The 27,401-nt window shown below is 39.0% G+C and overlaps 1 protein-coding gene and 2 non-coding genes across 3 annotated transcripts in view; 1 reads left to right on the top strand and 2 right to left on the bottom strand.

The window, feature by feature from the left end:
* The window catches only part of LOC124798213 (DNA replication licensing factor MCM4), a 39,771-nt gene extending 15,688 nt beyond the window's left edge, over nt 1-24,083 (top strand). Inside the window, exons 7-15 of the mRNA XM_047261517.1 lie at nt 788-1,016; nt 8,674-8,868; nt 11,187-11,363; nt 17,384-17,471; nt 17,566-17,726; nt 17,824-17,941; nt 20,185-20,426; nt 23,408-23,618; nt 23,711-24,083. Coding sequence (XP_047117473.1) covers nt 788-1,016; nt 8,674-8,868; nt 11,187-11,363; nt 17,384-17,471; nt 17,566-17,726; nt 17,824-17,941; nt 20,185-20,426; nt 23,408-23,618; nt 23,711-23,815 — 1,526 coding nt within the window. The 3' untranslated portion in view covers nt 23,816-24,083. The remainder of the gene's footprint in view (nt 1-787; nt 1,017-8,673; nt 8,869-11,186; nt 11,364-17,383; nt 17,472-17,565; nt 17,727-17,823; nt 17,942-20,184; nt 20,427-23,407; nt 23,619-23,710) is intronic.
* A 1,223-nt stretch (nt 24,084-25,306) lies between these two features.
* Nucleotides 25,307-25,381, bottom strand: Trnat-cgu. Its single transcript has one exon. It is a non-coding gene; the product is annotated as a tRNA-Thr (tRNA).
* Nucleotides 25,382-25,593: 212 nt separating this feature from the next.
* Trnat-cgu lies at nt 25,594-25,668 on the bottom strand. Its single transcript has one exon. It is a non-coding gene; the product is annotated as a tRNA-Thr (tRNA).
* Between the last annotated feature and the right edge of the window lie 1,733 nt (nt 25,669-27,401).

Genomic DNA, 27,401 nt, shown 5'->3' with positions numbered 1-27,401 from the left:
TCTATGCTGGTGTACAAAACCACCGTCATTCAAAGGACTGATAAGTTTTGCTGCTCCCATAGAAAACCTTTCACCCAGGAAAAAGTGCACTTTCATTTAGGAAAAAGTGTATTCGTAACTGGGAGATCTGGGAATTAGCCCCTCCCCCACCACCACCACCACTCTGCTCCCCGTCTGCATATACACCATCAATAAACAATAAAGCAATTTCTGGTGCAGCAAAATGTGTGTGGTGTGGTACTGGGGTTAGTGACACAATCAAACCAAAAATTGTTCAAAAGTTGAAGGAGGAATACTTCTGATTGAGCGACACATCAAAATATCCTGCCACAACTGCCAGTGACTGCCCCACCCCCTAGACCCACAATGTCTGCACTATCTGGTACATTCCTAATTGGCTTTCTTAAAAGTTGTTAAATAAATGCAGAAAGCCAGTACTCTGTGAAGAAAAGCTGTGTTGGAGGGCGGGAATTACAAAATTTTAAAAGGTGTTTATGACTAATTGCAGAAATAATAATTTTTATTTTGTTATTCCTTTATCCATCTCTACTGGATCAAGAGCTTGGCCAGTATTCTTAACTCTTGTTTCTTGGCAGTGGTGTAATTGTTTATGAACAATGGGAATTCACGCGTGTTGAATTCATGCGTGTTGTATGTATGTGTGGGGGGTGGGGTGAAAATACATTTATTGTTATAAATGGACCCCCTTAACATTTCTAAAGTGTGAAGTTTTGCAGTAAGTATGGTGACTTGAATAAGATACTTAAAATACAATAAATTATTTCAGATGACATGCCTGCTGGACAAACTCCACACACAGTGTTGCTGTTCGCTCATAATGACTTGGTAGATGCTGTGCATGCTGGTGACCGTGTGACAGTGACTGGAATATACCGTGCAACACCTCTGCAAGTCAACCCAAGAGTCAGTAGTGTGCGTTCTGTATACAAGACTCACATTGATGTTGTGCATTACCGGAAAACAGATAATCGCCGCCTACACGAGCAGGAAGATGGGTAGGTAACTTATTAATTGTTGATAACTTCTATATTCCCCATTTGTATTCTCTATGAATTAATATTTTTGAGTTGAACAGGTTGCCGCTGACAGTTGTTAGGCCACTAGGGTGGTGTTCTTATTGCAGTTATTATGAGATAAAAATACTATAATTGTAGTCCACATTTAAATGATAAAAGCCACTCAGCTTCAAATGACAAGTGTTTGAGGGTGGGGTGGCAGAGGAGGGCATGATACCACAAGAAAGGGCTCCTCTGATATGGAAGCTGCAGCTCTTTTTGTTAAGAAAGAAATCACCATGAAAACAAAGTACTTCACAACATACAATATTGTGTTCAGAAGTAGTGTGAGAGACTTGCTTGCCTTAATATATATAGAAACTTATTGCCCAGAAGCATGCTAGAAGAAAATTAAGCAATGCTCATCCAACTCTTCAAAGAAACAGGGATATTCATGACAGCTTCAAGTAGCAATATTCTGTAATTTAATTTCTTGTAAGTTTAGTGGTTAATTTTGGTTCAAAAAGATCAGCATTATATGTATCTGAATCTCTCTGACATGTCAGATGGTGTTCGCTGCGAGATGATAGTAGATGCATAATAAGTTAATGGAAAACATTTGGTTTTATGAGAAAAAAATTCACAAGTCAGAGGAATTCTTATGTGGTGAACAAGCACATAAGCTGTTGAACATTGTTACCCTGTGTTCAAACTTCCCTTTGTGTAATTTTCTGGGTCCTCTGACAAACAACTGGAGTTCAGTTACAGTGAAGTTGAGTTACAGTGTGTAAAATCTTAGTGTCGTACCTACTGTTTAACATTTCCTCCACACAATTTTTTCGTAGTACAATTGTTTAAATGGGGAAGTTTATTTCGACAGCAAATTAAAAATGCTTCCAACTATTGCTTGGCTCAAGGAACTGAAGACTTGTTAAAAGAGTAGCAGAATCATCTTGTTTAGTCATAAGAAACAGCGAGGGGAAAGTGATAACAGTGTACACTCTGGTTTTCTTAAAAGTGGAGCATTGTCACATACTGAAAATCTGTGCGCCAGTGCCCTGCATAGAACAACAGTTAAGGTAGACAGTTTTGTAGTGGTACAGGGTACTCTCTCCCATGCACCTTAAAGTGGTTTGCGGGGTATCTACATAGATTAATGTCTAATGTGTTTTTTAAATTATTTGCAAACAAGCCACCTCCCCTGAATTCTGTTCAATGTAGCACATGGAAACATGAAAATTTATGCTATAAATAGCTGACATGGTAAGCAGATCACTCTTATTTTTATTGTGATATACTGACTGTCTTTGCGTAGATATGTAGTGCGTGTTTAAACACATTTTTGGATGTCTGTATAATTTGGCTATGTTCTTGCTGTATCCTCTAATAAAACTGCGCAACAGCCAAAATAGCAATTGCGGTCATTAAAGCATGATCCGTATCACCTCAGGCAGGGGGGTTACCTTCATAGTCTCAGATGTTATTGAATTTAGCGTATGTTAAAATTCAGGAGTGAGAAACATGTATGTTTTTGATTTCTCCAAAAAAATTCCTTGCCGTGAGACACAGGCCTCCAAAGATGGCACTGCGAACACAATTTAGAAGATTTGAATTTCGGAAAAAATTTGAAAATTCTGTATCTCCGTAACAGTTATAATATTTTGTTAGTTTTTTTTATTTGAAAGATAATTGCTTTATGATTACAATGGTATCCTCTGTTTGGACATATCTGTCAAAGTTCTTTTACTGTCGCCTTTTGAATTTTTTTTATTTTATTTACAGATCTTTTTTCTTTCAGAATTCCAATCCAGAACAGTTACTTATTTCCTATTGATTAGTACCATGTAGTACTATATTCTCTGTAAAGGAGAGCTTCCACTTTTTAAGTTGGACAGGTTTTATTTAAAAAAAAAACCAAGGGTAATGTTTGTCTTCACTGATCTCCGGGCGGCGACTACTTGAGAGGACGTCGTTATCAGGAGAAAGAAAAGTGGCGTTCTATGGATCGAAGCGTGGAATGTCAGATCCCTTAATCGGGCAGGTAGGTTAGAAAATTTAAAAAGGGAAATGGATAGGTTAAAGTTGGATATAGTGGGAATTAGTGAAGTTCGGTGGCAGGAGGAGCAAGACTTTTGGTCTGATGAATACAGGATTATAAATACAAAATCAAATAAGGGTAATGCAGGAGTAGGTTTAATAATGAATAAAAAAATAGGAGTGCGGGTAAGCTACCACAAACAGCATAGTGAACGCATTATTGTGGCCAAGATAGACACGAGGCCCACGCCTACTACAGTATTACAAGTTTATATGCCAACTAGCTCTGCAAATGACGAAGAAATTGATGAATTGTATGATGAGATAAAAGAAATTATTCAGATAGCGAAGGGAGGCAAAAATTTAATAGTCATGCGTGACTGGAATTCGATAGTAGGAAAAGGGAAAGAAGGAAATGTAGTAGGTGGATACGGATTGGGGCTAAGAAATGAAAGAGGAAGCCGCCTGGTAGAATTTTGCATAGAGCATAACTTAATCATAGCTAACACTTGGTTCAAGAATCATAAAAGAAGGTTGTATACATGGAAGAATCCTGGAGATACTAGAAGGTATCAGATAGATTATATAATGGTAAGACAGAGATTTAGGAACCAGGTTTTAAATTGTAAGACATTTCCAGGGACAGATGTGGACTGTGACCACAATCTACTGGTTATGAACTATAGATTAAATCTGAAGAAATTGCAAAAAGGTGGGAATTTAAGGAGATGGGACCTGGATAAACTGACTAAACCAGAGGTTGTACAGAGTTTCAGAGAGAGCATAAGGGAACAATTGACAGGAATAGGAGAAAGAAATACAGTAGAAGAAGAATGGGTAGCTTTGAGGGATGAAGTAGTGAAGGCAGTGGAGGGTCAAGTAGGTAAAAAGACGAGGGCTAGTAAAAATCCTTGGGTAACAGAAGAAATATTGAATTTAATTGATGAAATGAGAAAATATAAAAATGCAGTAAATTAAGCCGGAAAAAAGGAATACAAACTTCTCAAAAATGAGATTGACAGGAGGTGTAAAATGGCTAAGTAGGGATGGCTAGAGGGCAAATGTAAGGATCTAGAGGCTTATCTCACTAGGGGTAAGATAGATACTGCCTACAGGAAAATTAAAGAGACATTTGGAGAGCCAGTCCTGACAAAACACTAGCATCTGGTGAGAGCAAGATCTATAAGACAGGCGAAATACCCTCAGACTCCAAGAAGAATAAAATATGAAACTTCCTGACAGATTAAAACTGTGTGCCCGACCGAGACTCGAACTCGGGACCTTTGCCTGCGAAAGGCAGATTAAAACTGTGTGCCCGACCGAGACTCGAACTCGGGACCTTTGCCCGCGAAAGGCAGAGGTCCCGAGTTCGGGTCTCGGTTGGGCACACAGTTTTAATCTGCCAGGAAGTTTCATATCAGCGCACACTCCGCTGCAGAGTGAAAATCTCATTCAAGAATAAAATAATTTCAATCCCAAAGAAAGCAAGTGTTGACAGATGTGAAAATTACCAAACTATTAGTTTAATAAGTCACAACTGCAAAATACTAACGCAAATTCTTCACAGGCGAATGGAAAAACTGGTAGAAGCCGACCTCAGGGAAGATTTGTGTGGATTCCGTAGAAATATTTGAAAATGTGAGGCAATACTAACCCTACGACTTAATCTTAGAAGAAAGATTAAGGAAAGGCAAACCTACGTTTCTAGCATTTGTAGACTTAGAGAAAGCGTTTGACAATGTTGACTGGAATACTCTCTTTCAAATTCTGAAGGTGGTAGGGGTAAAATACAGGGAGCGAAAGGCTCGTTACAATTTGTACAGAAAACAGATAGCAGTTATAAGAGTCGAGGGGCATGGAAGGGAAGCAGTGGCTGGGAAGGTAGTGAGACAGGGTTGTAGCCTATCCCCGATGTTATTCAATCTGTATATTGAGCAAGCAGTAAAGGAAACAAAAGAAAAATTCAGAGTAGGAATTAAAATCTATGGAGAAGAAATAAAAACTTTGAGGTTCGTCAATGACATTGTAATTCTGTCTGAGACAGCAAAGGACCTGGAAGAGCAGCTGAACGGAATGGACAGAGTCTTGAAAGGAGGATATTAGGTGAACATCAACAAAAGCAAAACTAGGATAATGGAATGTAGTCAAATTAAATCGGGTGAAGCTGAGGAAATTAGATTAGGAAATGAGACACTTAAAAGTAGTAAATGAGTTTTGTTATTTGGGGAGCAAAATAACTGATGATGGTCGAAGTAGAGAGGATATAAAATGTAGACTTGCAATGGCAAGGAAAGCATTTCTGAAGAAGAGAAATTTGTTAACATCGAGTATAGATTTAAGTGTCAGGAAGTCATTTCTGAAAGTATTTGTATGGAGTGTAGCCATGTATGGAAGTGAAACGTGGACGATAAGTAGTTGAGACAAGAAGAGAATAGAAGCTTTCGAAATGTAGTGCTACAGAAGAATGCTGAAGATTAGATGGGTAGATCACAAAACTAATGAGGAGGTATTGAATAGGATTGGGGAGAAGAGGAGTTTGTGGCACAACTTGACTAGAGGAAGGGATCGGTTGGTAGGACATGTTCTGAGGCGTCACGGGATGACCAATTTAGTAGTGGAGGGTAAAAATCGGAGAGGAGGACCAAGAGATGAATACACTAAGCAGATTCAGAAGGATGTAGGTTGCAGTAGGTACTGTGAGATGAAGAACCTTGCACAGGGTAGGGTAGCATGGAGAGCTGCATCAAACCAGTCTGAGGACTAAAGACCACAACAACAGCAATAATAAGGCAAACAAAAAACAGACTTCGTTAAGGTTGGCAATAAGTGTTCTCATTTGAAGACTGTTTCAAAGTGAAGATGTTTCCAGTGACTACATTTTGTGTTCAAAATGTTTTGACAGAATGATAACAATGATAGTATCTGAACAAGGTGAAGCCCCTCATGGTGCTGATGATGCAGTTTTGCATCAGTAGAGGAAGAATTAAATACACTGAATCAGTCAACTACAGAGGTATGTGTTAGTCCTGTTAAGAAACTGTGGTCAGTGAAGTTGAGTCATAAGCTCTACGCATCAAGAAAGTACAAATAAATTACTAAAGGTATGGATGAATAAGCCACAGAAAAACTGACCATACTCTTCAAAGTAGAAATGCAGTCTTCAGAAGAAAATAAACCAAAGCACTCCACACCTCTTGTTACGAATTTTTCACAAAAATCAATTTAGCTGTTGAATATTGTGCATCCCACAGTGAAAAGGTTCAAGTTTTAAGTATTATTCCAGAGACATTTTCAAAGAAATCAATTTTGAACCGCGTCCCATCAGTATCCAAGTACATGGTAGACAAATCAAGAAATGTGAGGTCTGTTAAAGGAGTCTTTGGAAGTTACATCCCTATTGTGGCCATCCTGTAGAAGTAGCTCAAATTCAAATAGTGCAGTTATTTTATCTGGAAGATAAATGAGACTGTTGTGCCAGAGTGCCAACAAAAAAGGCATATAACTGTAACAGTTGAAGGTCAAAAAGTTGTGAAGTGAAGATACATGACTCACAGTAATAAAGAAACTTCAGCAATTTATAAGAGCAACTGTACAACTTCAGATATTGGAAGATTAAAATTTTATGCACTACGACCTAAGTGGGTATTTCCACACCTGCCTAGAGATGTCTGTTTCTTTTTACACTGCACAAATTTTGAACTTTGTGTGGTAACCTTGAAGAACTTGCAGGAATGCGTGACATATGACACGGCACCTTGGTTGGGCATGTGAAGTCATTGGTAGTCCTTGACATAAGGCAAGAGACTTGTTTGCTTCAACAATGTGGTGACTGCCCTGGAAAGGGAGGACTGTCTGTATAGACACTTGGTCTGGAAGGCTATGTTTAGTGCTTCACTGTGATTTTGCTGAGAACTGATCTGTAACTCCCCACAAGAAGTACAAGGGTATCATTGGAGTAATGACCCGGTTTCAGTTTTTACAGGAGTGACATATATTCAAAATAAGACCACATATCATCACTTAACACTTCCGGGCTGAGATGCCGTGGTCCATACATAAGACTCTCCCCTGATGTTTCGCCTTCGACTGTGGAAGGCATCCTCGGAGGACAGCCTGTAAGTGTTAAGTGGTGACAACACCTGTCGTGAAACCCTTCATTCTATGATAAGACCACAAGTGTTGCAGTTATAAGTGATGACACAGGGCATAGCAATGAGCAAAATTCTTCAGCTGCAAACGGGGGCAGAGAAGATAATAATTATTTCTGATGATGCTCCTAGTCATTTTAAAAATCGTTACCAGCTGTTTGAATTGAGTAAGTCGCTTTTGCCAACTGACTGGGTATACAGTGCAACTGGTCATGGGAAGGGCCTTGTGATGGTGTAGGAGGCCTGCTGAAGCATCATGCTACAAAAAATAATCTTTCCAGACCAAATATAGCTGTGATTCAGAATGCTGAGGCTTTTACAAGTCGTGAAATCTTACACATCCACAGCCCTCATTCTTTTGTCCAAAGAGGAAATCGAAGAATTCCGTGAACAGAAAAAAGAATGGTCCAAACAAAGTACTCCTGTGAAAGGAATTCAGAAGACACACTTTTGGACTCAAAGAGATGGGCGAACACATAATGCACACAATTTAAAGAGCAAGAAAGAAGAAATTTCATTCGTTCGGTCACCTTGGAAACAGCAGGATGATATTCAGTTCCACAATCTGAGAAGGGAGATGTTTGTGGCATGTTTGTATGACTGTGACTGGTGGATTGCAGAGATTATAGACACCAGTTTTGAGTTAAATGAAATTGTAGTGAACTTTATGCTACCACTTGGACCAGTTGCTAGATATAGGTTTCCAGCTGAAGGACAGCAACAACACTATCAGTGCTCGCTTCCTGTTCATAATGTTTTGAAGACTGTAAGTCCTCCAGTTCCTATTGCTTCAACAGGAAGGCATCACTCTATATCAAAGGAAGATACTAAAGCAGTGGAACACATTTTTAGTTCATTGTCTCTCTAATTTCAGTACAAAACAGAGTGCACAGAAGTTCTGTAAATTGAAACCTTCAAGTCTTTGGAACTGTTTAAAATACTTGAAAAATGAGTCTCTTACTCATGTTTCAAAACTAAAATTATGTTAAATAAGGCTAAGTTTTCATTTTTATGAGCCTGTTATGTGATAATGTGTTAATAAGAGGTTTTGTGTATGGCAAAAATTTCAATTGTTTATAGAACCTATTCAACCCAAAAGTGGAAGCTCTCCTTTTCAGGGAATGTGGAACTATATGGTACTAATCAACAGAAAAAAAATCAAAATTTTATGGATTGGAATTTTTGAAAAAAAAATTACCATAACTTACAAAAAAAAGATCTGAATGCTATAGTAAAAGAACTTTGACAGGTAAGTCCACATCAGAGACTATGAAGGTAAGATTTTTTCCTAGCCTGCCTGAATTGATATGGATTACGCCTTAAATACACTCATTGTCACTTAAAATAGTGTAGTTTGAAAAATTCAGTGAGACTGATAACCCAGTAAATTAAGGAATCAAATGACAGAAATAAGAATTCTGATATTCCATTAAATGTGTACACTCTGTTAAGTTTCCTTTGTGCTTTCACAGGAAAGCTCACCGCTTCCCACCAGAGAGAATTGAACTCTTGGAAGCTCTGTCAAAGAAGGATGATATTTATGAACGCTTGGCACATGCAATTGCGCCATCCATTTATGAAAATGAAGATATAAAGAAGGGTATCCTCTTACAACTGTTTGGGGGAACAAAAAAGAATTTCTCCAACAGTGGAAGAGGAAATTTCAGGTTAGTGCTGTAATCTCTTGCACGGGGTGCAGTAGAAACTTTGTAATGGGAATGCCTATCGGAGAACCCGTCCTTCACTTGCTATCCTACCCTCACTCCCATTTCAGCAGTAAACATGCCCTCTATCCCACCCAGCTAGATAGTCCTTTCCCCTCCTCTTTTGGCTTCTCCAATCACCTCCGCACCACCAACCCTGCGCCACAACCACAATCACAGCCTCCCAGTGCTGCATCTAGCCCCCCTATCCTGTCCCCACTATGTGCCTTCACACTTCTACAGGGCAGCACTATCTGATTCCTCCACCTCTACCCTGTTATCCCTGCTTCTCACTCTTCCCTCCCCACACCTCTTCCATATCCCCACCACCCACCCCCAGCCTAGCTGGTGCTCACCCTGGATGCAGTGAGGTCTTAGTGCCTGGAGATGACAGTTGTGTGTGTGTGCGTTATGTGTGCTCGTTTCCCCCAACTCCCCACTCCCACCCCTACTTCTTGTGTACTTAGTTAGAACGCTGAAACTTCTTAGCATTTTTTCTTGTTGTGCTCATCTGCCATTCAGTGCCTTCTTTATGTGTGGAGTAACAGTCTGTCTTTTCCATATAGTTACTCCATTCCATACTGGATCTTCAAATTCAAAGTAATGTGAGGCACCTTTAACCTCTTACAACTAAACGTCCTGTGAATCATTTCTTGAACTATTCATTACCAATTGGTTTCATTTTTAGCACTATTTTGTTGCCTCATTTGTTACATACAACTGTTCACCCACTGCTTGAATTTGATGCATTGCTAACTTATATGTTGTAGACAAAAAGTGCCATAGTAAGTGCTGCGTCTCTTGTAGAATTCAGCGGTGTGCATTTCAACTTTGGTCTTTTCGCTCAATTCCAGACTGCTAGATGCAGTTCCCATTGGTTTTATATCTTTATTGTGGTTCAAAATGCTACAGAACATGCTCTTTCATATACCAGTAGTTACTTGCAATACAGAATGCAAAAATCATAAAAGCCCAATGTTGTGATACTCACATAGAAACAACACCTACTGAATGCAAATAAATTCTGTAACAATGACATAAAATTGATTAATCCTTCAACCAAACAGTAATAATAGTTCGTGAAATATTCATCCAAGCCACAATCGAAATTAATATTGGATGGTTTCAGATTAGATGAAATAACTCCAAACATACGTTACCTACTTACATATGACTTGAGAATGGTGTCGATTCCACATGGTGATGTCATTCTGTAAGGGGGAATCAATTAATGTTGTGAGCTTAAAGGGAGACCTAGGTAGGAATATGAAACGTGAAATGTGATGTACGGAGGTTTGGGTTGGGCCAGGAAGCTTGCACAAGTAGTCAAAAGTGGGTAAGGGGACCACTTGTGATAAGCAGTAAATCCGGGTTTAATTCCAGGTGCGATACAAATTATGATGTGTCACATTTGGGTAATAAATCTATACCAGCTGCAGCTGTTGACATGAAATTCACATTCAGTGCTGCGCAGTCTAAGGCGCTTTGTTGCAGTCCGTGCGGCTTCCCCTGTCGGAGGTTGGAGTCCTCCCTCGTGTGTGTGTGTGTGTGTGTGTGTGTGTGTGTGTGTGTGTGTGTGTGTGTGTTTTGTCCATGCTGTAAGTTAGATTAAGTAGTGTGTAGGCTTAGGGACCAATGAATTCTTCAGTTCAGTCCCATAAGACCTTACCACCAACTCCCAATTTTTCACATTCAGTGAATAATTTGGAATGGCATAGTATGTAACCAAAATTCCATGTTGGTGGAGGTGGGGAATCCACAAGTTGTTTTACTGTAGCACTGAACACGCAGTAAACAATTGTAGAATCCACATGTACAGGCGAGTTCCATAACAGCAAACAGGCAGAGACCCCCATTGAGCAGTTTCGTATTTGGCTTGCTATGTAGGCTCATGTGACAGCCTGTGATATCAGCCTTGTTCCTGCCAAAGGTGCACCTGCTGGATGCATGAGATGCTACACATACTGATACGTACGTATCATCCATCTGGATGTCCAGTGGGTTTACTAAACCCAGCATAACTATCTTACACAAGCCTCAAAGACTTTTGACTCGAAGGGACAGTGAATTAAGCTGTTACTGAATATATGCAATTAATTTTAATGAGTCTTAATGTTTGCTTTCTCTCAAGCTGATTTTTCTCTCTCTTCTTGTACCGTACGAAATAATTTGCATTGTTGGGCATCTTAGCAAACAGAAAGTTTACATTTACTATTTCTTGAAATTTGTAGATTCTTTGTGTGTGTTAATCAGAACATTTTTATCCTGCTTTACATTCACAGAGCGGACATCAATATACTTCTCTGTGGAGACCCTGGAACAAGTAAATCCCAGTTGTTGCAGTATGTTTTTAATCTGGTTCCACGTAGTCAGTACACATCGGGTAAAGGTTCTTCAGCAGTTGGTCTTACAGCATATGTAACCAAGGATACTGAGACAAAACAACTTGTCCTACAAACGTAAGTAGACTTTATTGTTTTAATTGATTACACATGATTTGTTTATAAACATGTTTAGTTCGTTTATTTGTGAAACTGCATTTCTAGTTGTTGATTCAGTGGATGTAATTCAGCCGATTTCAGATATACGCTATGTGATCGAAAGTATCTGGACCGCCCCCTCCCAAAAAAAAAGTATGTTTTTCATATGACGTGCATTGTGCTGCCACCTACTGCCAGGTACTCCATATCAGTGACCTCAGTAGTCATTGGAGATTGTGAGAGAGCAGAATGGGGTGCTCTGTGGAACTCATGGACATTGAATGTGGTCAGGTGATTGGGTGTCGCTTGTGTCATCTGTCTGTAAGTGAAATTTCCACACTCCTAAGCATCCCCACGTCCACTGTTTCCAATGTGATAGTGAAGTGAAAACAAGAAGGGACACCGTATAAGTGAACAGGCCAGCCTAGTCTGGTGACTGACAGACTGCCGACAGTTAAAGAGGGTCGTAATGTGTAATAGACAGACATCTATCCAGACCATTAAACAGGAATTCCGAACTGCAACAGGATCCACTGCAAATACTATGACAGTTAGGTGGGAGGTGAGAAAACTTGGATTTCGTGGTCAAGCGGCCGCTCATAAGCCACATATCAGGCTGGTAAATGCCAAATGATGTCTCATTTGGTGTAAGGAGTGTAAACATTGGATGACTGAACAGTGGAAAAACGTGTTGAGTGATGAATCACGGTACAATGTGGCAATCCAGTGGCAGGGTGGGGGTATGGCGAATGCCCAGTGAACGTCATCTGCCTGCATGTGTAGTGCCAACAGTAAAATTTGGAGGCGGTGGTGTTATGGTGTGGTCGTGTTTTTCATGGATGGGGCTTGCACCCCTTGTTGTTTTGCATGGCACTTTCACAGCACAGGCCTACAATGATGTTTCAAGCACCTTCTTGCTTCCTGCTGTCAAAAGAGTAATTGGGGATGGTGATTGTATCTTTCAACACAATTGAGCACGTGTTCATAATGCACGGCCTGTGGCAAAGTGGTTACACAACAATAATATCCCTGTAGTGGACTGGCCTGCACAGACTCCTGACCTGAATCCTGTAGAACACGTTGTGGATGTTTTGGAACTCTGACTTTGTGCCAGGCCTCACCGACCGACATCGATACCTCTCCTCAGTGCAGCAATCCGTGAAGAATGGGCTGCCATTCCCCAAGACACCTTCCAGCACCTGATTGAACATATGCCTGTGAGAGTATAAGCTTGTCATCCAGGCTAAGGGTGGGCCAACACCATATTGAATTCCAGCATTACCGATGGAGGGTGCCACAGACTTGTAAGTCATTTTCAGCAAGGTGTCTGCATACTTTTGATTGCATGGTGTACACTTTTTTATTGAATGATTTTACAGTTACTGAGTGATTGTTGCCTTCAGGGTATTTCTGAAACAAACTAACAAAAAAAAAATCTTCTGACTTGGGACAAATGACACCTCAGTCTTTGCTGAGTTTGGTTTTAGTATCCCAAATGGTCCTACTCAGTGCCACCATTCCTCTGGTAACCGTAGTATTTCGACAGGATGAGTGACTACCGTTAGGCATGATGGTGTAATGTTGTGTGTCAAGGTACTGGGGATATGGTTCAAATTCTGAGACTGCAGAGAGGGTACAAACATTTTTATAGTGAAACAATTATTGGTGAGCCACACATGCTTAATTAAAATTTCAGAATGCTAAAGATGTTGATTTGTGAAAGGAAATTTTATTGGTGTTGGGCACAGTTGTCCAAATGATATTGTGGGTGTAATAATCCTTACTTTCACAGTTGCATGTGTTACTTCTGCATATTCTAACTAACTTTGTTGTCAATAGGGTGTTAAACACTCCTCTTCCTTCCTTAACATCTGGTTATAAAAGTATGTCATATGAGATGAAGGTACCTTCAATAACCATCTCTCTATGGGAATTTAAAAGGAATTGCAGAAGCATTGTACTCGAGAGATAGATCGCAAAATGATACCCTTCTAGTCATGGCAACAAGAGTTGATGAAGTAAGTAGTTGAGTAGTATGATGTAAATGTAAAATTGCATCCTTCACTCTAGTGAAGTTCGGATTTATGAGCTAATATGATATTATATACATTGGTGCGAGAGAGCTGCTGCAGGAATAGGAAAAGTGGAAAAAAAACCATACATAAATATGGTTGCGTTGTTCTGGCCACCTGCGTTGTTCCATCACTGCAGCTTGGAAAGAATGGACAGGAGGGAGAGTTAGAGGGAAGGGTGGCTGAAGGCTGCAAGGGCGCAGTAGAAAAGTGCATGGAATAGGAATGTGGCTCCAGTGATCTCACTCTGTTGCAGGCAGGGGTGTTATGTATGGCTCACAGCAATGTGGAGAATTGGATTGCAAAGGGGATATACAACAGAAAAAAGGACTGTTGAGAGGAGGATGTGAGTGTAGAATGAGTGAAATGATGGAATACCACTTTGGGAAAGATGGGTTGAATGTTGCTCATTTATGGGCACTATATGTAGTTGAAACACTGGTAAAGGATATGGTTAAGATGTTGCAGTTTTGGTAATGAGTTGGGAGCTCCGTTGTAGTTGTTTCATTGAGGTGGTTGGAGGGCTAGGGGCGTGTGTGTGTGTGTGTGTGTGTGTGTGTGTGTGTGTGTGTGTGTGTGTGTGTGTGTGTGTCACAGCAAATCTGTTTGTGACTAGGTTCAGTGGGTCCTCATATCCCTAATCCTAACACCTCCTCATTATTATGTATCACCAAGAGAACTTAACAGTAATCTTAGCCCCTGCTTTTGTTGCTAATCATTGCACCCCAAACTGAGGAACATTTTACCCACAAGCCTCCACGCTCCCACCCAAAGTGGTATTCCGCTGACCACCTAATGTAAAAAATGTCAAGGTCCATCCTTATACCGCTGTTACTCCCAACAACTTGCCCCCATGGCTCATGCCCCTGTGAGCTTAAACAGACTGTAGCCTTTATTCTCATCTTTAGCTTCCACCACTGAAGAAGGCGCTGAGGAACTGAACTTTATTCTACAATGCTAGGGCTCAAATTCTCATTGAGTTGTCCATAGTTAAAAAGTTTTTTTGTTGTTTCACCATATTTTCTTATGAAAAATGCTGGAATGATTTCATTGAAGAAAGGAGGTCGGAAGATTAGGGTGTAACATCATGTCAACAGCGAGGTCATTAGAGGTGGAATTCCAGTGAAAAGGATGCAGCCAGTTTCCATCCTTAGTCGAGGCTTGAACTGATAGTGATGATACGTTAAACCTTTACTTTCCTGTCAGCATACCTATGCTGCGAGAACATTTTACAGTTGAATTCATTTTCTTGGATGGCAGTTCATACCAAATCTATACAGTGCATCGAATGGCAATATTATGGACACACAGTCATCTTTTATGTAAATCATTGCTGGAGATGTAGTTCATTTGTACATATATTAACCACCAACCTATTATCCAACCTGTCTGTATAATCGCTCGAAAGCCTATCCACCTTCTAATCATGTGTCCCATTTTCATAAAAGAGAAGGGAATGAGAAATAAAGGCAAGAAGCATATACCACAAATGGAAGTGAAGATGATATTTAAGAGAAAACACTGTTAAACCACCTTCACCAGTGACTGATGATGCTAGAACATGAACATCAGCAATAACTGATGACCCCAAAACCCACATTTGTAAATGTAGTTGCTGAAGAGCAGCCCTTATCAAACAAGTGCCCAAAAAAAAGGCATATCCAAAGAACCTGCACTCTGGCAGCTGAAAAATGTCATTTCAAGGTCATTCCACAAGTGCCATAAATTGGCAGTATGATTGACAAACAACCCAGGAACATGAGGCACTGTGTCTTCTGAACCAATTATAGCACAGCAACAAAAGCTGGTTTTGGTGTTGATGCTACCATGTTGCTGGCTACTGTGTAAACATTGTGTGTTAGTGGGCGACCGCCTGATTCTTTATAGCTGTGTTGCGTTATCGCGTCACCTACAGTTTCTCTTTATTAAAGGCTGTCACCAAAATGACGATGTTCATATTCAAAACAAAAGCTGGTTTTGGTGTTGATGCTACCATGTTGCTAGCTACTGTGTAAACATAGTGTGTTAGTGGGCGACCGCCTGATTCTTTATAGCTGTGTTGCGTTATCGCGTCACCTACAGTTTCTCTTTATTGAAGGCTGTCACCAAAATGACGATGTTCATATTCGAAACAGTAGAAAGTCTTTTACAATAACAGAAGTGGAAAGGCTGCTATGTGTAAGTCGGACTGCTGTAGATGATGCCTCGTGCAGGAAGAAAATAGACAATGTTGGTAAGCTCATTAAAGCAGCACAGGCTATAGATGGAACTATAGACAGGAATGACCAATTAATGCTTCTTCTTGATAACAAATGCGAAGAAGGTTTTGGCTACAACAATAAAATTTACTTCATTGGAAAGCTCTTTTAAAGAGCTTTAATATGATACCAAAGATCATTAGTTTATTATATATACACACACATTGTTTCTAAAAACAACATTGTTGAATTTATCGAATTTTGAAAAACTGTATTTTTAAAATTCTCAAAAAAATGTATGTGAAAATACACTTTACATCTACATATTCTGAAAGTTTCAACTTGGGATGAGCATGGGATCACTATCAAAAGCAATTTTATATTTACCACGATTCTCCAAAATCACAGTCAGATAGGCGAATTTCTTTTATTTTACAACACATGATAATATTAGTGTTAGATTTTGTTAGATAGTCCACAAATTGTACTTTTGAAATGAATAACTGCTTATTAAACTTTAGTGCTAACTATTTATTAATAGCTGTAAAACCACGGGGAAGCTAGAAGACGAGTTGTAAAGAAAACAACATTGTTCTGCGAGTCAAAAATTTGTCATTTTTTTTCAATTTTTGAAAGTCCATTACTCGATAACTTTTTATCAGAAAAATGTGAAAAAATTAATTTGTGGTACTATTTATGAGTACTATAGGCATACTTAATTTCATTTAAATCCAAGAGGGTAAGGTTGAAAATGATGGTTTCTTTTGTTGATTTGATGTGGAATGACCCTTGACAGACAAGTCAGTTACTGAAAGAAAGCTTATGAGGTGGATGTAATGCAAGATAAACTGGATGCACTACAGAAAATGTCTGTGTTTGAATACCATACCAGTGTCTAGGAGTGGGCAGATCACTTTAAGATCCTGTTTTACCAAGTCACCGGTGTTTGTTTGGTTTCAGAAAGTGAAAACACAGCTAACACACATTTGGTTTCAGAAAGTGAAAACACAGCTAACACACATTTGGTTTCAAAAAGAGAAAACACTGCTAATACACTATGCACTGCGTGTTCTTTCATTCATCATGTTTTGTAGATACCATTAAGAAGATGAGAGAACCTTCAGGAATGTTGAATGGCTCAAGGTATATATAACCATAAGACAGGATTTTCCCCACATTGATGTGCACCATTTTACATAGCATAGAATTTTTCACCTACCATAGAATTGTGTTGATAGATTTTGCATCCATGTGATTCAATTATAAGATGCATAATGTAAAAGCTAATTGAGCTTACATGTGAATCTTTGAATTATATACTGTGTTCTTTACTTGAAATGTTTCTGAGCAAGGCCAGTGGAGCATATTTGATCCAGACTGTAAAATAAATTTTGCAATCTTCCTGTGTTATGTGTGGAAGGATCATGTAAAAAACAAGATAACAATTTGTGTCAAGTCTTGATTTTTCACCACCACATTTGTAAGTGAAACAGAAAAGAAAATACAAATAATAGTATGAAGTACTGTTCACCAGATACTAAGGGTAGCTTGTAAAGTGTTATTATATAAGTACAGAAACAAATGGCCCTGTGGAAGAATGAACACGCTGAACGTAATTAAAGAATAGGACAGGCAGGACTAAGTTTTACTCTAAATCTACATTATTTCAGGGTACTTGGTATAATTCGTGTTAAAATAAGTATGTGTTCTTTTTACTGTGTGGCTTTAGGGGTGCGTTAGTTCTGGCTGACAATGGAATTTGCTGCATTGACGAATTTGACAAAATGAATGATGCAACACGCAGTGTCCTACATGAGGTGAGCTCCATCAAAATTAATTAGTCTTACCAGTAGGTGTACCTGTAAACATACTATGTGTTATACATTCCATGCCTTTCTTTTTCTTCTACAGGTTATGGAACAGCAGACATTAAGTATTGCAAAGGCTGGAATTATTTGTCAACTAAATGCACGTACCTCAATATTAGCTGCAGCAAATCCTTGTGAATCTCAGTGGAACAAAAACAAAACAATTATAGAAAATATTATGTTACCCCACACATTAATGTCCCGGTAAGATATATTTTTATGCTTTTTTAATATTTTATTTCTTCCTTTATTTTTTCATAACAATAGATTGCAAATGGTGTTTCAAATCATCTTGTTTCAGATTTGATCTAATCTTTTTAATGCTTGATCCTCAAAACGAGGTGTATGACAGGCGACTTGCACGTCATCTTGTTTCACTCTATTATCAGAGTCGTGAGAGGGAACAAGAAGAACTTATGGTAATTACATTTTTTATTTATTTTTTACTCATATTTTAAAGTCCATGTTACGAGGGTGATTCAGATATAAACCTTGTCCACAGCCTGTGGTCTAGTGGCTATTGTTGCTGCCTCTGGGTCCCGGGGTCCCGGATTTGATTCCTGGCCGGTCTGGGGATTTTCTCTGCCCGGGGACTGGGTGTTTGTGTTGTCCTCATCAATTGACTATCATTATCATTCGTGACAGTGGCTCGATTGGACTGTGGAAAAATTGGGCCTTTGTATGGGTGCAGTTGAGCACCCAACAAACCAAGGTATAAACCTTAAAGGTACCATAAAATTTCCAAAAGCTGTACTACCGACTTGGCAGTTTGTTGCGTCACAGGAAAGGAAGCTGCGTCACTACAACGATGACCACCCCATTGTCAATTTACACTACATTGAAGTAGCAATCTCATGTACATGTCATTGGATGTAAGGAACTTCAGTGTCATTTCCAGATCAAAGGTGATGGATGTATTGACAGAGTTGTTTCAGGGGAACACTCGGTATTATCACCAACCTGAAATGAAAAGATTGAATAAGGAATGGTGCCATAGCTCATATGAGTCAAGAGGGACAGACCTACTAGTATAATAGGAGGCAGTGGAGTATTGTGTTTTCAGTAGAACAGCAGAATGCGTCAGTCAGCAGAGCTCAGTGACTTTGAACATAGAGTAGTCATCGGGTGTCACCTTAGTAACGAATCCATCTAGGGCATTCCAACCCATCTAAAGCTGTCCAAGTCAACTATAGGTGATAGTATTGTGAAGCAGAAATGTGAAGGAACAACTACAGTTAAACCAAAACCATGCAGATTTCATGTACCGATGGACAGGGACTGTTGTGTGTTTTGTAAAAAATGGTGTGAAATCAACAGAAGAAATCACTTGTGAGTTCCAAATTGCTACCAGCAGTCCAGCTAGCATATTTACTGTGACTAGGGAGTTAAAAAGAATAGGTGATAATAGTAGATCATGTTCAGTGCTAAGTGATGCTTGAGGAGGTGAACAGAGTGACATCAGTGGTCAGTGCTAAGCGACACTCAGTGTGATGAAAAGAGCTACATAATTTGTCAGTGGATGACTGGTAACAAAGTGATGAATCATGCTATATTGTGGCAATCTGGTAGAAGAATTTGGATTTGGTGAGTGCCTGAAGAGCATTACCTGCCCTCAAGTGTTGTGCTAACAATGGAAAAGGTGGTGTTATGGCATGAGGGTGTTTCTTGTGGTGTGGTCCACTTATTATGCTTAAGACAATGCTAAATTTGGAAGGATACACATACAGTTCAGCAACAGTTAGGAGGTGATGATTTATTTATCAGCATGAAAATGCAGCCTGTCGCAAAGCTGTCTTTATGAGGTAGTGGCTTGTGGACAACAGCATTATTGAAGTGGACTGGCCTCCAGAGAATCCATGGATGAACTCAGTTGGAATGTGTTAGAACATATACTTTACTCCAAATCTCAGTGTCAAACATCACTTCTGTCTCTGTTTTGGACCTTGAGTAAGAATGGGCTGCCAGTCTTCCAGACATCTCTTTGAATGTGTCCCCAGCAGAGTTCAGGCCTCAATAAAGGTGAAAGGTGGGAATGTCCCATAGTAATGCCTGCTAACACGTTTCCGGATAGTTTTGTACAAAGAGAGTGCGCAAAGTGAGGAAAAAAATGGGCTGTTTTGTTGAACATCAGTGCAAGACATTGCATAGGCCATTGTTGTATGACACTGAGAAAACAGTTCCAAATCTATTATGAAGAACACAAACCATCATGAATAAATTGTCATTAAGAAATTGAAAACTAGAAATGTCAATCATGAAAATCCCTGGTCAGGTTAATTTATCGAGAAGCCTGTCTTTCCTGCTGGAATCTTGTCATACGTACCTTTTCCTGACTGCTGCTCATTGCTTTTATAATCATTCATAATTATTTCAAATGATTAGCTACGACAATAATGCTACATTACAAATAAAACATGGAGAGGAGTTGGATGTCAAAGGCATTGTCAATTTTTGAGAAAACAGAGTGAAGGAAGCCTGTAGATTTATGTAAGGGAAAGACAAAGGTAAAGACATTATTGGCAATGTAATCTAGTGTTTGTAATTGGTATTTGTACAGATAGTGAAAGGTACGAATTGATCATAACTGATACAGCTACTCTTTAACAAGAGATGAAATTAACATTCCTCCTGCTGTAAAGAAATTTAACCTTTCTTTTTCTAGGATATGGCTTTGTTACGAGACTACATTGTTTATGCCAAAGAGCATATTCATCCAAAACTAAGTGAGCTCGCATCACAAAGACTTATACAAGCATATGTCGACATGCGTAAAGTAGGCAGTGGCCATGGTCAGATAACGGCATATCCTCGCCAGCTGGAATCCCTCATACGTCTGGCTGAAGCTCATGCCAAAGTAAGGTTTTCTCAAGTTGTTGAAGTTCTGGATGTTGAAGAAGCCTATAGGTGAGTGGGGTCAGCAAATATCTCAATAAATTTTATGTTGCCACAAGATTTAAAATTGAAAACAGTTCTTTTCTGATTTAATTGAGACTTCATAGTGGTACCAAAAGTGACATTAAAAGCGTTGTGGAAGCTTTAGTGTATGACATCAATGATGGTCTATGGTTCAGGAGTACTTATTTATGAAAAGTCTCTGAGCATTAGATAAGTGATATGTAATATCTGTATATGTAGAAACTAGGATTGGTAGGTCAAAACATTAAAGTATCCACAAGCGTTTCTTTACAATGAGACCACGTGACTGTTGGATTTTTGTAAATTTTTTTAAATATGTGAGAAGTTCATAACTCAAATATAAATCTTTCAAAGTAGTATGATGCAACTTGCAAAAATTCTCGAAAAAATTGGCTTCAAAGTTTCCTGAGCATTTTCATTTGTTCCTACAGTCTGCTTACATACATCAAAGATAGTTCATTTGTTACATATTTTTCCATCTTTATACATCTCTTACATAAAATAGTTCATTTTATTTTCAATGATATTTCAATTTGATAACAATTCTACTTCTTTTTCATTGCTATGAAGGAAATGCCAATAAATACATTACTTAATACGGGTGTCTATTCAATTTTGAAAAATATGCATTGGTTTTTTATGCTTGTGTCATAAGAATTGTTTTTCTCATCGTGCATGAAAATTTTGTAATTTTCATATTTATTTTGTGGTCTTTGTTTTACTAAGTACAGTTAGATATTTGTTGTCAGAAGTTTGTCATGTTTAACATTGAGTGACAGACTGACATGGTGTGTCAAATTGAAATTTATTTAGATGTTCTGTAGATCTCGTCTAAATATATTGGTTGGGCTAACAGACCTATTGTACGGGACATTTGTTGCTTAGAATTGTAGGACATTTGTTGCTTAGAATCGTAGTGGCAGAGCTGAAAAATTTATTTCTCCTGTGTTAGTGTAATGAGTGTACCCTGAGGAGAAAGCAAGTCTTATTTTGTATAGACCTAAATATAGCGGCATTTTATCTGAGCTGCCACCAAAATGTTGAATGTGAAATGTACAGTGTGTTGATTTAATGTTGTTTTTAGTTTTATTCTTTTGTATTCCTTCTCTAGTGGTCTTTGACTTACTGTGTATAAGTGAAGGTGGAAATACATTTGGCGTGTCTGTGTCTAATATTTAACACAACAACATCCATGCAGCTTTGAATCCACCTCTCTCTCTCTCTCTCTCTCTCTCTCTCTCTCTCTCTCTCTCTCTCTCTCCTCAAACAAAGCACAAAGCTGCCATCATGGTAGGTGTTGCTTACAAGGGAACCTCCTCATTGCACCACCTTCAGATTTAGTTATAAGTTGGCACAGTGGATAGGCCTTGAAAAACTGAACACAGATCAATCGAGAAAACAGGAAGAAGTTGTGTGGAACTATGAAAAAAATAAGCAAAATATACATAGTGAGTAGTCCATGCGCATCATAGGCAACATCAAGGACAATAATAGCTCAGGTGCGCCGTGGTCCCGTGGTTAGCCTGAGCACCCCCCAAACGAGAAGTCTTCCCACGAGTGAAAAGTCTAATTTTTTATTTTCAGACAATTATCAAAGTTCAGGCACTCACACATAACCAACTTTGCTCTCCAAAATTCCAGGACATGTTCAGATATGCTTGGACATATGCAGGATTTGACGGTCTACACACGGAAAAATTTGAAAACATTAGAACATATGTTTTGACAAAGCACAGGGAAAACTGTGCAACTGTGAAACTGTTGATTTGTTGCAGTTCATGTGACAAACTCTTATGTTTTCATCACTTTTTTGGGAGTAATTATCACATCCACGAGAAAACCTAAATTGAGCAAGGTAGAAGAAACTTTTTACCCATTCGCCAAGTGTACAAATTAGGTGGGTCGACAACATATTCCTGTCATGTAACGCACGTGCCGTCACCAGTGTCGTATAGAATATATCAGACGTGTTTTCCTGTGGAGGAATCTGTTGACCTGTGACCTTGCGATCAAATGTTTTCGGTTTCCATTGGAGAGGCATGTCCTTTCGTCTACTAATCGCACGGTTTTGCGGTGCGGTCGCAAAACACAGACACCAAACTTATTACAGTGAACAGAGACATCAATGAACGAACGGACGGATCATAACTTTGCAAAAATAAAGTAAATTTTTCACTCGAGGGAAGCCTTGTTGGATCCTAGGGGTTCTTGTTTGAAACAAAAATTGTGATTGCTGGAAAATATTTCATTATGAGGAAAAAACTTTGTTACTCTCGGTGTTAAAATCCAAATTAAGCTCCTCATGCCTCTGTTCTTAAATTTTTTTCCAGAGGTAAAAAATAGATAAGAATAAGTCTCTTCCAATAGTGAAGCGCTGTAGTTCTGAAAGAGAGCTTAGTGTGATGGCCTTTGTTTGAATTTGGCTTTGAGACCAGTCTTAATAATGCTTGCTGCCACATGCCCTATCACTGAAAGCCCAAGTTTTGCACAAGGAGGTTCTGGTCATTTTTTGTTGCTTACGTTAAGCGTTCAAATATGTGAGTCACAGCTGCAGTGTCAGTAGCTACTGTGTGCCACTTACATTCACACGTATGTAATTAGAACTTCTTGGCTGTCCGTGAGAAGGCTGATGTTCTTTTCTTATACTAGACCAAAGTGAATCAGTCACGTCTCTGACAATGGGTAAAAATACAAATTTATTGACTTTTTGGGCATTCAGTGTAATCATAAGAAAGATGGTCCATCAATAATCATAGCTTCACTGCACTAGAATCTTTTGGGACAATTCCATCAAATGGGCAGTTGGACCTACTATTTCAATTTGTTACAAAAAAAGGTCTGTTTACTAAGAAACAGATCAACATTTTTGTATATACTAAAAACAGAAATAGATCATGATTCTGCAACAAAATTTGAAGTGTTTCTGATGTAACATAATGTGTAAACTTAAGTGTTTATTTTTCCTCCAGGCTACACAGAGAGGCTTTGAAGCAGTCAGCAACAGACCCACTATCTGGCAAGATTGATGTAAGCATCTTGACTACAGGCATTAGTACAGCTGGCCGTAAGCGTCGCCTAGAAGTGAAGCAAGCTTTAGCTAAATTAATTAGTGCTAAGGGCAAAGTTACAAGTTTGAACTACCAGAAGACTTTCAGTGAATTCAAAGATAGCTCTGAACTGGTGAGTGAAGAAATCTAGTTTGTCCCCTAGTTAATTTGCTCACTAATAATCACAAAAGATATATATAACTTGTTGCCATACTTTTGTTGCAGATGATAACACGAGAAATGTTTGAAGATGCGCTGAAGGACTTGCAGGACGATGGTGTTGTCAATGTGGTTGCAAAAAATATGATCAGACTGAATGTTCTTAGCTAGCTTTGGGGTGCCTCGTAAAGTTAATTTTTCATTTGTCCTTTTTTCACTGTCAGTTTCACACTGTATATTATATGGACATATTTTAATTCCTTGTTAATGAGTTGCGAAGTATGCACAATAATTGTAAAACTATAAATAATTGTTGCATTTTAATTGCATTAATTACATTATAACCCAAGAAAAATTCTACTTTAAATATTTTTCACGCTCTTATACGTTGCTGTGTTGTAGTAATTTCAAATGAATTAAATGTCAGCTGGTTATCTAACATCTGCCTGCGCATTTCATGAGCCACATAGAGAACCTGTTTAATTCAATTAGTGTTATGATTGAGGATCAGAATTCAGCCATAGCACTAATGTGACGTATAATGTTGCTTAATTGTTTTATTCCATTCTGAGACTATGCATGGACCAAATGTGTTAGAAAATCAAATTAGTAATTACACCTTGTCTATGTAACAATTTAATTTTTTAATGATTCATTATGTAAAACGTCCATGTCTCTAGCTGTGTTGTCAGCATGACAGAAGGCCATGCAGAGCACCCGTGTTTGATTCCAAGTACTGTCATTAATTTTTCCTTGGTGGGAGGATTGAAATGAGGTACACTCAGCCTCATGATGCCAATTGAGCAGCTACCTGACTGTGCAGTAATGGCTTCAGGTCACAAAAACTGACAAAGGCTGGGGGATCTGTGTGCTGACCCCATGCCCCTTCATACAACATTTGATGATGCCACTGGTGGGGGATGAAAGGGCTATCAGTCGGTGCCAATGGACCACCCAGGGCTTGTGTACGGAATTCATTATCTAAAAGACTGTTGCTATATATACAGAATATTTTATTTCCAGAAAGAAAAAAAAAATAACTTTCTATTACTGTGGTATCATTGTATATTGATTGGGGTAGATTTTGATCACCCTCTTTCCATCCAGCTCCTTGAAATAAACAGATGGCTTCACAAAACTTTTGCACGTTGTGGAGTAGAGGTAAAAACATTCTTAACATTACATTGTACTTTTTAAGAAGGAAATTTGCCAAACAGCTGTGCAGATTGAGAAGTTACTTCATTTTTGCTACCAGTTTCGGCAATTCAATATGCCCTCTTCAGGCCCATATGTGCCTCTCAAAAACCATCAATATTGGCATACTGGGAGCATCTGTTTGTCCATGTCTTGAATTCTCGAGTGCTTCCTTTGAAGACCTGATTGCAGCTTGGGAGCTGCAGTCAAGCCTCCAAAGGAAGCAGTAGATAAGCCATGACACCAAGAAACAGATCGCTTCAGTATGTCAGTATTGATATAGAGGTGCATATGGGGCCTGAAGATGGTGTATTGAGTTGCCAAAACCGGTAGTGAAAATAAAATAACTTCTCAATTTGCACAGCTGTTTGGTGAATTTATTTGTTAAACATTTGACCAGCCATTGTCCCACATCCACAATGGACCAACAGAGACCTTCACTGAAACTTCCTGGCAGATTAAAACTGTGTGCCCGACCGAGACTCGAACTCGGGACCTTTGCCTTACGCGGGCAAGTGCTCTACCAACTGAGCTACCGAAGCACGACTCACGCCCGGTACTCACAGCTTTACTTCTGCCAGTACCTCGTCTCCTACCTTCCAAACTTTACAGAAGCTCTCCTGTGAACCTTGCAGAAAGAAAGGATATTCCGGAGACATGGCTTAGCCACAGCCTGGGGGATGTTTCCAGAATGAGATTTTCACTCTGCAGCGGAGTGTGCGCTGATATGAAACTTCCTGGCAGATTAAAACTGTGTGCCCGACCGAGACTCGAACTCGGGACCTTTGCCTTACGCGGGCAAGTGCTCTACCAACTGAGCTACCGAAGCACGACTCACGCCCAGTACTCACAGCTTTACTTCTGCCAGTACCTCGTCTCCTACCTTCCAAACTTTACAGAAGCTCTCCTGCAAGGTTCGCAGGAGAGCTTCTGTAAAGTTTGGAAGGTAGGAGACGAGGTATTGGGAGAAGTAAAGCTGTGAGTACCGGGCGTGAGTCGTGCTTCGGTAGCTCAGTTGGTAGAGCACTTGCCCGCGGAAGGCAAAGGTCCAGAGTTCGAGTCTCGGTCGGTCACACAGTTTTAATCTGCCAGGAAGTTTCATATCAGCGCACAGTCCGCTGCAGAGTGAAAATCTCATTCTAGAGACCTTCACTGTAGAGTCTTGCCATCCCATAATTTTAGTGAGGTTTTTCATCCAGGAACAATACATGCGCTGACAATTTCACATACTTAAAACTGCATGTTACTAAAAACTCTGGCCTTTTCCGTTCAACATGCTAATTATTCTAGGTAATCTCTCTCTCTCTCTCTCTCTCTAATTCAGATGAAGTAAATATACGAACTATGGAGATGAACTATTAAACAACTTTTTCATATGTGGATGGTACTTTCTAGTTTCCTCTTAAAATTAGTGACGCTTAGCCACCAAGTCCGACTTCAGTGTCCTATTCAGCAAATACCCTGCTCTAATTATCTAGTTTTCAGTGAGAAGTTAATACTGTAATCATCGTTCTTTTATTCTAGAATGATCATTTCTTGTATTAAATTTTGTGAGAAGTGCTGTGAGATATTCCTGAAAATCTAAAATCACTATATTACTCTGCATGAGATTTGTAGCCGAAGTAGAACAGCTGTTGTGGTCAGTTTAATATAGGCTACTGGAGATGAATATTGTTCTCCATGACTAAGAGATATAGTGTGGCATTCATCTAGATGATGATTGGCAGAACTGTCTTAACAGGAAGTCTCCAGGAATAATGACCTAACGTGAATTAAATGTTCTCACCATGATAAACAGCATGGGTTTGCAGAAATATGAAACTTGGGACCCAGCATGTTGTCCTAAATGAAGGGACATCCACAAATAGAGAAATAATGTCTGATGAGCCCAGGGAATTGGTACGACTACCACTGTGTACTTAATACTTCAATAAGGTGTATTGAAATAATAGGAAGTTCAGAAATTTTGTAGATAATGCAGTTGTCTGCGTAAGAAAAATTGAACCAACTTTCATATAAACTATTTTGTTATTTTCACCATTACAAATTGTAGAAGAATGATGCAGTTTATCTTGTGTGTGCTCTGTGAACATAGTTTCTCCAAGAACACACAAAAATTATTCTGCACTATTTGGCATCTCTGGTGTTCACTGGTCTCGTCAGCAAAAAGACTTTTAAATTCATCCGAATTCCACATTCAGCCATTTTGACCATTCTCAAACTTGGATGATTAATAGCCATTGGGACAAGGTTGCATAAATTCAGAATACTGTTATTTTCGTGGGATCCTTGTTCTTAACAACTTTTTGGCAAAAATCGTGTAAGTCATTAGTTTTATTTTTTAACTTGGTAGAAACCAAGTTCTTAGTTTTCAGGTTTAGTTTTGCCTTAGTTTGTGTTCGTTTTATTGCTGCAAGACCACCAGCTCTGTACACAGCTTTCTTCCAACCTCAGTTGAAGCTAACATTTTTTTTTCTTAAGGTATTATTGCTTTACCCATTTAAGAGAGTAAAAGTAACTTATCATCTGGAGATTTTTGTAGTAACAGTTCCAAAGCCATATT

This window comes from Schistocerca piceifrons, chromosome 5 (genome assembly GCF_021461385.2).
Source record: "Schistocerca piceifrons isolate TAMUIC-IGC-003096 chromosome 5, iqSchPice1.1, whole genome shotgun sequence".
Lineage (NCBI taxonomy): Eukaryota > Metazoa > Arthropoda > Insecta > Orthoptera > Acrididae > Schistocerca > Schistocerca piceifrons.
The sequence above is the reverse complement of the archived record's forward strand: the minus strand, read 5'-3'. Positions and strand labels throughout refer to the sequence as shown.